This window comes from Lagenorhynchus albirostris, chromosome 16 (assembly GCF_949774975.1).
Source record: "Lagenorhynchus albirostris chromosome 16, mLagAlb1.1, whole genome shotgun sequence".
Lineage (NCBI taxonomy): Eukaryota > Metazoa > Chordata > Mammalia > Artiodactyla > Delphinidae > Lagenorhynchus > Lagenorhynchus albirostris.
In genome coordinates this window covers 54,178,346-54,188,802 of record NC_083110.1, presented here as the reverse complement: position 1 = coordinate 54,188,802, position 10,457 = coordinate 54,178,346, and the positions used below count along the sequence as shown (strand labels likewise).

The 10,457-nt window shown below is 53.6% G+C and overlaps 1 protein-coding gene across 1 annotated transcript; it reads right to left on the bottom strand.

Moving 5' to 3' along the window:
* Positions 1-104: 104 nt before the first annotated feature.
* On the bottom strand, positions 105-9,945 carry ANKRD2 (ankyrin repeat domain 2). The gene is made up of 9 exons (XM_060125963.1): positions 9,795-9,945; positions 6,521-6,625; positions 4,861-5,019; positions 4,646-4,753; positions 3,045-3,143; positions 2,581-2,679; positions 1,664-1,762; positions 1,455-1,553; positions 105-407 (listed from the first exon to the last, which is right to left on the bottom strand). Exons 1-9 carry the CDS (start codon positions 9,867-9,869, stop codon positions 258-260), a joined length of 993 nt encoding a protein of 330 aa, XP_059981946.1. The 5' UTR covers positions 9,870-9,945; the 3' UTR covers positions 105-257.
* Between the last annotated feature and the right edge of the window lie 512 nt (positions 9,946-10,457).

Genomic DNA, 10,457 nt, shown 5'->3' with positions numbered 1-10,457 from the left:
CAAAGGGCTCCAAGTTCCCCTCTTGCCTGAGCCCACCCTTGCCCCCAGTCTTCCTTCATTCCTAAATGTTTTAGGCACAAATAGAAATGAACATCACACACAGCAAAAATGACTTTTTGTTTTAATTGCGGTAGCTTGTGGGGGCTCCCGGGGCGTACAGAGGTATGCTGCGGTCCTCAGCTCTGGGGGCCATTCTTATGACCCTCCGGCTGTACGCAGGGGACAGGCCAGGTGCCTGGCTGGGCTGGGACAGTCGTTTACTGGGCTGGCACAGGCTTCGGGGTCTCCCGCCCACCCTCAGCAGACCCCTCCAGCCCGTTCTGCTCTGACCCCGGCTCCGGGTGCTCCAGAGCGTGCCGGGTGTCAGCCTGCCACAGCTGCACCAGGTCCGTGGGGGTCTTTCCTTCCTGGGGGAGACAAGAGGATATCTAGTCACCGTTCAGAAGTCTGGACGAAGAGGTACCCTCATCTACGCCAGTGGCTCCCAACTGGGAGCAACTGGCAATGTCTGGAGACATTTTTGGTTATGACACTGGAGGAGGGGATGCTACTGGCATCTTGAGTAGAGGCCAGGGATGCTGCCCAAACATCCGATAATGCACGGACAGCCCCCCCACGACAAAGAGTTCTCCCGCCCAACACGTGTGCGGTTGAGAAGCCCTCATTTACACCTTCCCCTTGTCTTCCTAACTTTCCCATTATCTCCTCAGCCTCTCTTTCTTCTTTCATATAGCTAGCTTTTTTTAAAAAATTGAAGTATAGTTGATGTACAATATTATATAAGTTACAGGTGCACAATACAGTGATTCATAATTTTTAAAGGTTATACTACACTTATAGTTATTATAAAATATTGGCTATATTCCGTGTTGTACAATATATCCTTGTAGCTTATACCATACATAACAGTTTGTACCTCTTAATCCCCTCCCCCTATATTGCACCCCCCAGCCTTTCTTGAGTCAAGGTCCCCCCTTACCCAATTCTCCTCTCTTTTGTGATTGCTCTGGGCCCCAAAGAAGAGCTTGGACGGGGGGACACAGGTTCCTAAAGGAACTGGAGGACCACAGGAGCCAACACAGGGTGCTAGGAACAATCGTGCTGACTGAGTGCTTAGCTTCCTTCCGGCTCTGTCCCTCCACGATTTTGGCCTCCCTGAGCCTGGACATTAGGACCGCCTGCAGTCTACTTGGGGGCCTTTGGGAAATCCTCCTCCTGTCCCTCCTGGCTGTTTTCTCCACTTAGATTTTCTGGATGTAGAGAAGCATAGAGAGAGTTGGGAAGCCGGGTGGGCCCCCAATCTCCTGGGGCCCAGAGAAACCCTCCACTGTGACACTGCCCCAAGGGCAGGCCAGCCGAGTCCTGCTCAGTTCTGTCTTTCTTCCGAGTGCCCAGCACAGGGCCCGGGAGAGCAGCGCACACTGTTTACTGAATCAGGAAAGGAGTGGATTTACCAGGTTCTTGCTCATCATGTCAGCCCCGTGCAGGAGCAGCAGTTTGATGATTTTGTAGCGATTGAGCCTCACGGCGTCATGCAGGGCGCTGTCCCCTTCCTAGAACCAGTGAGACACTCAGCATGGCCCACGGGGGCATGTGGGAGCCCTCAGGGGGCATATGGAGCCCCCTATGGTGGGGCTAGGCGTGAAGGAACCCAGACACTCACTCTGTCTTTGGCATTGATGTCCAGGCCCAGGGATAGAAAGTGTTCCACGATCTCCACGTGCCCCGTCCGGACTGCCACATGCAGGGGGGTGCTCAGCAGCTGGGTGGGGAGGAATCAGGAGATGCTGGCTGAAGGGACCTGGACTGTGATGCCTCTGGGAGGCGGCCGTCTTAACTCTAGCCTAATCCTTCTCCCAAGGAGGGGTAGGGAACGCTGTAATTTCCCATCACCCTATCTGATGATCAGCTCTAAGGCATTACATGCCACCTCCTCGGGGAAGCCTTCTATGTTTCCCCTCTCACCCGGATGTGAGCTACTGCTCACTCCTCTGCCCTTTTAAAATAATTATAGTAGATGCCATTTACTGAGAAATGACTATGTGATGAGCACAGCAAAATCTTACAAAACATTAGCCTTATGTTGAATAAATAATTAATTTACATAAATTTTCCCATCCAATCTATACAAGAACTCTGCAAGACATTTTATAGATGAGCAACAGGCTCAGAGGCTGTCACTTGTTCAAGGTTATATACAAAGGATTGAGTGAATTAAAAATGGTGGATGAATAAATAAGTGAACAGATGAATAAATGAATGGATGGACGGATAGATAGACAGATAGAAGGATGATGAACGATGGCACGGGTGAACAAATCCTGCATCTCTGGGTGGTCCCAAAGCCGCCAAGCTAGTGGATCTCTTCTCCTCCCCTCTCCTCTGCTCTTGCTCCCATTCCCAAATGGTAGTCTCCAAGGGGCTGCAGCTGATGGCAAGGACCCATCCCTGGGCTCTGCAGCCACTCCAGAAACCAGACTAGCTCACTACCCTCCTGCTGTCTGCTTTTCTACCCTCTGCTTCTCTCCCCACCACCCCTCCGCCCTGCTACCTCAACATCTGTGAGCATTATGGCCTCACCTTATCCCTCACGTTGGTGTCTGCTCCCCGACTTTGCAGAAGCTTCACCACCTCCAAGTGGCCCCCACGGCAGGCCCAATGCATGGCCGTGCAGTCCAGCTAGAGAGGAAGGGTGGAGCCTAATTGCAGAGCTTCAGGGAAGAAAGTGCCCTGGGGGAAAGGACCCCAGCCAAGAGGGCAGGCAGGTATCCAGGGAAGGATAGGGCCACTCCAATGACTGAGCAATGGATGCAGTGGAGCCGAAGAACCCTCGGGCTCCATCTCGTCCAAGCCAGATTTACAGAGGAGGCTCAGGGAGGAGATGCCCCCCCTCCCGCCCCGCAAGGTCATACAACATACTAGAGGTGGAGCCTGGCCCCCGAGGCAGCTTGTTTATGTCCCAGGTTGGAGGTTTGCAGGGATAGGGAGTCTATGAGTGCTGGACCACCTCCTGCCCCTCACCCAATACCTGGCCTCTTGCTCACCCGATCCTGGAAGTCCACAGTGACCCCACTCTCTAGAAGCTTCTCCAGGATCTCCATGTGGCCCTCCAGGGAAGCTCGGTGCAGTGCTGTCCGGTGGAACTGTCCCCAGAGAAACTGTCAGGGCCTAAACTCTGGCCCCAGGCCTGAGCCCATCGCCCACCCAAGTTGAGCCCAGGCCTTATCCCAGCCCGATTCTGACCCCTGTGCCGGGTCCCCATATCTTGCATGTTCCGCCGGCTCCTTCATGCTCTATCTGGACCAGGCTTGGAGGCCTCCTGTGCACTGTGGACTCTGACCTTCCCACTGCCCCCTAAACACACAAGCTATTGCCTGTGCCCAAATGCCCATTTTGCCCATACTCCCTGTGAGTGCTTGATGAATGCTTGTAACTCCATGAAGATGCAGCTCAAGTGTCATCGACTTCTTGAAACCTCTAGGCCATAGCTGTCCCGGGGTCCAGACAACCCTCCACTGTCATAGACGGTCAAAGGCAAGCTGAGTCTTACTTGACTATTTCCCCTGAGTGCCTTGCCCAGGGCCAGGATGGGCAGGTGCACCCTGATTACTGATTCAAGGAGGGAATGAACTTCCTGTCCAATTCAGTCGGCTTTCGCTTTGGTCTCTTGAAACACTCAGGCCAGAGGGCATATCTTTCCATATTCTAATGAACCAGTTGTGCATCAGTCTCCCAGCTACTGTCAACCCTGGTCTTTTTGGTTTTGTGCTCCTAGCACAACACAGAGGCAGGAGATGCTTAGATAGACCAAGAGGATTAAAACTCTGGAATCTAAAAAGTGGAAAGGACATGTAGTCTAAGCCTGCAATAATGCAGCCTGAAGGGGGTGACCATTAATTTGCTCAATCCCAGGATATGATCTCGAGAGAGCATCCTACAAAGTATGAAAGAGGCAGTTTCAGGGAAAACAAAAAGAAGTATGACGGGTGACGGAAATATTTTGAAAATCGTGGGGATGGGTGCACAACATTATAAGTGTAATTAATGCCACTGAGTTGTGCACTTAAAATTTATTTGGCATGTCTCATGTTTTTTATATATATATATATATATATATTTTAACCATAAGATAAAAATAATTGTTAAAAGTATGATGATATACAATGCAACACAAAATATCATATCCAAGCATGTGCTTTAATAGTGTTTTCATTCGATAAATATGTATTGAAGAACTAATATTCTATTTGATCCCCATAACATGCTCTGAGGGGAGGAGCCAGTTTTACGAAGAAGGAAACAGGCACAGAGAGGTGACGGGCCCAGCCACAGGTCACAGAACTAGGGAGTGGTACAGGTGGGATTTGAATCCAAATCTCCTGGTCTTGGACTCTGTATTTGATTCCATTCCATTTTTTCCCCTAAAAATCCAGGTGTTTATTACTCTGGAGGTGGTTCAAGTTGGAAAGGGTCTAAGGATTTAGAAAAACTCCTGTGTGGGGAAGGGGGCATCCCACATCTTCTGAGGGGCCCCCTCCCAAAGGACACCCATGCCTCTTCTCAAAGAATGCACAAGCGGGCGGGGTGCGGGCATCAGCTCTGAAAGGGAGGCCGGCACAGGTGCAGGGCCCGATGGGAACATCACCTGATCGCAGGTGTCGGGGGAACCCCCGTCCGCCAGGAACTTCTCAATGACCTTCATTTGCCCCTCCACCGCCGCTTTCAGGAATGTCTCCGCGTCCACGGGGCCGGTCTGGAGAGAGCGAATGCAGTCCCTGGGGGCCGCTCCGCTGTGATCTGAGCCATTCCCCCTCCCTCGGCTCCCCCTGCCCACACAGGTGTCCTCCCCAGGACCCTTACGATCTCCTCCGGCTCAGGAGGCGGCTCCTGGGGGGCTGCCAGGGCTTCCCGCTTCTTCTGCTTGCGCTTTTTCCGCAGCTGGATGAGGTTCTGGATCCCACCCACGTCGATGATCTCCCTCCGCAGGTCTAGGGATGTTTTACGCACGCGCTCTTGACCCTGCGTGGGGATAGCCAATCAAGCCCCGCACTGGGGCACAGAATGTGGGGCTTGGGGACCTCTGAGCTAGGCTGGAGGTGGAGGACAGGGAGAGCCTCTCAAGGGAGAAAGACTCCAGGTCTAGCTCTGCCGCCTAGGACTAGGTGAAGCCAATGAGACAGACACAGATGCACGGGGGCTTCAGGGGGCTGCTTGGGAGCTGCCCAGCTTCAAGGCTCCACATAGGGTGGGGAGTTGATGAGGAAATCTCAAGGGCAGTTCTCAGCCCAGGCCTCCAGAACAGGGTACGAATTCTCATATCTCCATGTAATTCTCTCTCTCTCCCTCCCTCCGTCCCTCCCTGCCCCTCTTACAGAAACATAAAAGCTCTGAAGAGAAAGCCCTTCTCTCCCAGAGGAACTTCTATCATAGCTCCGTTGATGCCCTTTCAGACATGCATCCTACGGCATCATCCTCCACGCAGTGGTCTGGAAACTCTGCTTTTCTCTTATCAGCGTGCAGATGTCTCCTGTCAGCACACACAGCCTCCCCCAGCCCACTAACACCTGCATCATGCCCTGTTGTATGGCTGCCCCATCACTGCTGCTTCCAAAATGAGTCCCCTGGGATCTTGTACACATGCAGATTCTGACTTAGCAGGCCTGGGGAGGAAAACTTCCCCCCTCTTCACTTCTAAGTTCTTTGGCTGGTCTAATAATTAAATTGATGTAAGACTGATTAATAGGAGAAAAACAACTTTAATTTCAGATGTATGGTAGTCCATAAAAATATGAGACTCAAAGAAGTGACCAAAGCAGGCAGCTTTTACACATTTTAGACAAAGAAACAATACATTTGTGCCACATTGAAAAGACAAAGGAGTTTGTTTTTGGAGGAACTAATTAGTGAAGAAACAAGTTTTGTTTATATAGCCTTCTCAGCCCTGAATTCCTGAGATCTAGTGATAAGGAAGCTTTCTACTTTCCTGATATAGCGAGGGTAACTTCCCATGGCAGATTTATTTGCTATTTTCAGGGGAACAAAGGAGGGTCAGAGTGTCCTTTTTGCACTGGCTTTTTCTCAGATAACTTTAATTTAAAATAATCAGTATGGGGCTTCCCTGGTGGCACAGTGGTTGAGAGTCCGCCTGCCGATGCAGGGGACACGGGTTCGTGCCCCCCCGTCTGGGAAGATCCCACATGCCGCAGAGCGGCTAGGCCCGTGAGCCATGGTTGCTGAGCCTGCGCGTCCGGAGCCTGTGCTCTGCAACGGGAGAGGCCACAACAATGAGAGGCCCGTGTACCGCAAAAAAAAAAAAAAAAAAAAAATCAGTATGCCAAAGTGGCATATTTGGGGGTGGCATATTCTGCTCTCCTTTACAAGTATGAGATGGGGCCGAGATGCTGCATCGCTAACATCTCCCAGAGGTGCTGAGCTGCTGGAGGAGCACCAGGAGGGGCAAGGCCGTAACTGCCTGGTCTGTCTCCTGAGCGCGCAGATACTGGGTTCTCCTAGCACTTACCTTAACCTTTTGTAAGGATGGACTCTGAGGCCTGTGGTGCTTCTCATCCTCCAACACCAGCATCTCCATGGGCAACTTCTGATGGGTGGTGGTTCCTCGGAGTTTCTGGTGAGCCAAGGACAGGATGGGTTCCAGGACTGCCTGCAGTGCCTCGGGGGCCAGATAGCCTCGCCCACAACAAATTCAAGGACCCCAAGGACCTCCTCCTGTGTGACCTCCCAGCCCGTCATCTGCCCCACTCCTGTCTGGTCCAGGAGGCCCCAGGTCAGAGCCCGCCTCCCTGGCCCCAACCCCAGTTCAAACACCTGTGTACTGACTGCCCTGTGTCCCCAGCAAAACAGGATTAAGGGCTACTGGAATGAGTTTTCATGAAATTAAACATACTCACTTTTTTCAAGCACTGAGGTTTTGGTTTTTTTTTTTTTTGGTGTTTAAAATTCACTTTGATGAAATACTTGAGATGAGATGATAGTTTTTTTTTTTTTTTAGTGGGCTTACTTGACAATACAAAAATTTGGCAACTCTGTCAGTTACCAACTTCTTTCCCTCAGATTTTACTGATCCGTGAAATCCTAGAGCATGGAAACTGTTGCTCTCAGGGAACCTGAGGGGTGGAACCCGCAGCTCCCCAGCTCTCAGCTTGATGTGAACTCTAAGTATTAACCTTATTCTCGTTTTAATAATATGGGGGAGACTCTGTCCAAGTCTCCTCCCCACTTGTAGCTCCAACCTGCCTGGACTACTTCCTCATGGCCGCTTCCTCTCTTCTAAAGGAAAACACTCCTTGTTAAGTGCTGGCGCCCCTATCTCTGAAGTCCCCATGTACCGGAAACATTCGTCCAGGCTGGAGAGTGCCGAGTCCAGGTGGCAGCTGGGGAGGAATGATCTCCCTTACAGAGCTCTCAGCTGCCTTTGTCGTTCGACACCGAGCTCCGGTGTTATACTCTTCAAGTGTCAGCTGAGAGCTGATTTTCCAGGTCTTTATTTCGAATGTTCTGTTGCCCACTGGCATCTCCCTTCCATGTCAGGCTTACATGGTTTGAGGTCTCCCCAGTGCCGGCCTCGCCTGAAACGCTGCATCCTCACCCAGGGACAAGATCACCTAGGGCTTCAGCTACTACTACTGCATGTGGAGCCCTGGCTGGGCTCCTGGAGCATCTAGAGTGGGCTTGGTCTTAATCATCTTGGCATCCCCAGCACCGATGACAAGAGTTAGCACACAGTAGGTGCTCAGCAAATGTTTGGAGAATAAATGAATGAATGAGTTCACGGATGGTGGCAGGCGGGCTCAGCAGCTCTGCACACCTCCAAGTCCTCAGTGATGACCTAGCCCAGTAAGGCCCCTGCAAGAGAGCCTCAGCCCCTGGGCTGGTCTCCAAGACCCTCCTTCCCTACCCACCCCATGAAGTGGGTGCAGGCTGAACAGCGGTTCTCCTCTAAGAATGCTGCTGGGCTGGGGCCTGGTGGGAACAACTGGGGACTCTAACGCCTGCCCACGCCTTACCCAGACTCCATAGCCCCTCGCTTCAGATTTGTCTCTGTAGGTTGGCACACAGTAGGTGCTCAAGAAATGTTTATTGAATTGGGTGTTTGTCGGTGAAACACAACCCAACAAAACTTCCACCTTACTTCATAGATGGTTGCACAGAGGAAATGAGAGAATGCCTGTCCAATGCGTAGCACGGTGCCTGGCATGTAGGAGGCACCAGTGGTGAGGCTGGCTCTGTGGGCACCTGGGGCCCTGACAGCCCTGCCGCTATATTTGTTGGATGAATGAATGGATGAAGACTGCTCCGTGTCCCCTTACTGAAGGTCTCTGTGTCCAGTGGCAGCATTCCAGAAATGGCCCAGCAACATGACTCCCCTGCCTGGCCCTGGTGCACATGCCCTTGGGGGAGTGAGAAATGGCATTCCTGGAGATCCAGGGATGCGCCGGCGGGGACTCAGCAGGCTCAGTCCAGGTCCTTCCCAGCCAAACCTCCCCTCCCTTCCCTAGCCCTCATCTCTTCTTCCACCAGAGTCCTGACCCTTCCCTCTTCCTCACCTCCATTCAGTCACTCTTCCTTTTTTGAATGGAGTCTACATCTACACTGATTTATCTCCTCCCTCCCATTCCTGTTAGGGCCAGTCTTTCCCCCTCCAAGTCCCTCTCAGGGCTGTCAGAGCTGCCTTCCCCAAACATGTCAGGTGGTACCACTGTGCCTCACTCAACAACATGCAGTGGCTCCCCACTGCCCACAGAGTAAGTATCTTTCACGTGGTCCTCACTGTCTGGTTTGTGCCCTGTCTCCCTTCCCAGCCTCAGCCCCTCCTGCCAGACTTTCTCCCGACAATCATGCTTCCGCTCACCCCAACGACAGGCGCCTGTTGTTTCCTTAGCCTGGAATACTCTCCCCACTCCTGACCTCCATCCTTCAAGGACCATCCTTGAAGGCCTGGCTCAAATGCCCTCCTGTCCACAGAGAAGTCCTCGAGGGCCCACGGTCGGCATGCCTCACCCACCCTTTGTGCTCCTTCACTTCTGAGTTACACCTCTATTTCACCCTTTTCCACTCTGCCTTGTTTCTTAGTTGACCGTGCACCTGGCAGATGTCGGCTAAAATGAACACAGAGCTGGTAAAGAGGAGGCAGAGGCTGACCTTCCTGAGCCTCTCATTCCTCCCAGCACTGGGATCTTGGAAGAGTAGACTCTAGGTGAAGTATTCATCTCCATAAAATGAAGAGTAGAACCAGCCCGCACCCTCCTCCCCGACTTCTTTATTCCAGAGAAAATACAATTGCCCAGAGCCCCATGCTCAGTCGCCTCCCCGGGTGTGGCTGGTGGTCCTAGAAAACCCATGCTTCCTTGGCCAGCATCCCTTTCTCACTCTGCTCCCCGTCTTTATCCTTCCTCAGGGACCAAACACTGGAGTTTTTCCTGTCCCAGCCTCCCAGCCGGCAGCTGGGGGGATCTCAGGGCCCCAATCTGCAGGCAGCATCCCAGCTGTCCTGCTCTGTGCAGCTCAGCCTGTCTCCTCGAGGCCCAGGTGGGTGGACAGGGTCTCGAGGAACCCAGCTTGGCTCGCCCACTCCACTGTCTCTCAGATTTGGGGGCTGAAGCCTCCGTCTCCCACTGCCAGCAGCCCCCTCTCAGGAGCACCCTGCAGTAGAGCCAGCTGGGCCCCTGGGGACACCTGTCCTCCTTCCTTCCAGGTACGGCAGCCAGGCTCTTCCTTCCCTTGACAGCAGAGCTGGGTCTCCTCAGCACCCCCTTGGGCCCCACACCCCGCCCTACCTCATTCTCCTCCTCCTGTGCCAGCCGCTCCTCGATGAGTGCCGTGGCCCTCTGCACCTCCTCGGAGCCCGCCATGGCACCGTGCGCAACCCGCCCCTGCAGGCCCCGGGGCCCCAGGGGCTTTATATGCCAGGCTCCCACCCCCGCCCTGCTAGGCGCCTCTGCCATGAGCTCACCGGCCCAATTCTCCAGCTGCCTCCCGACCTGTCACCTTCACCCCAGGCAGCCCCGAGGAGCAGGAGGCGGCAGGGACAGTTGCCACCCCCCAACCTCTGGCCTATTGGAGCCGGAGGGCCCAGTGCCCTGGGAGCGAGAGCGAGGACTGCAGGAAGGCGCCTGCCCAGCCTCTGTCCTGAGCGCTGAGGCCCAGATGGGCCGGGCAGCCGCGCTGCACAAAGGATCGCTGGCTGCCCTTAGCCCTGATGGCGGTGCCACCTGCTGGACGCCTGGAAACCCTGCCCAGCCAGTGCCAGTGAGGGAGCCTAAAGGCCAAATGTGGGGAGCCAAGATAAGCCCGCATCCCCAGGCCGTCCCGTGAAAAGGCCCTGCCTGCTCTGGGAAGGGGCAAGACTCTGCCTCATCTGGGCTGGAGTGCCAGGCAGTGGGTGGAGGTAAGGGCAGCCGCCTGCCTCTTTGCACGCAGCTCGCGCAGGCCTTGCCTCT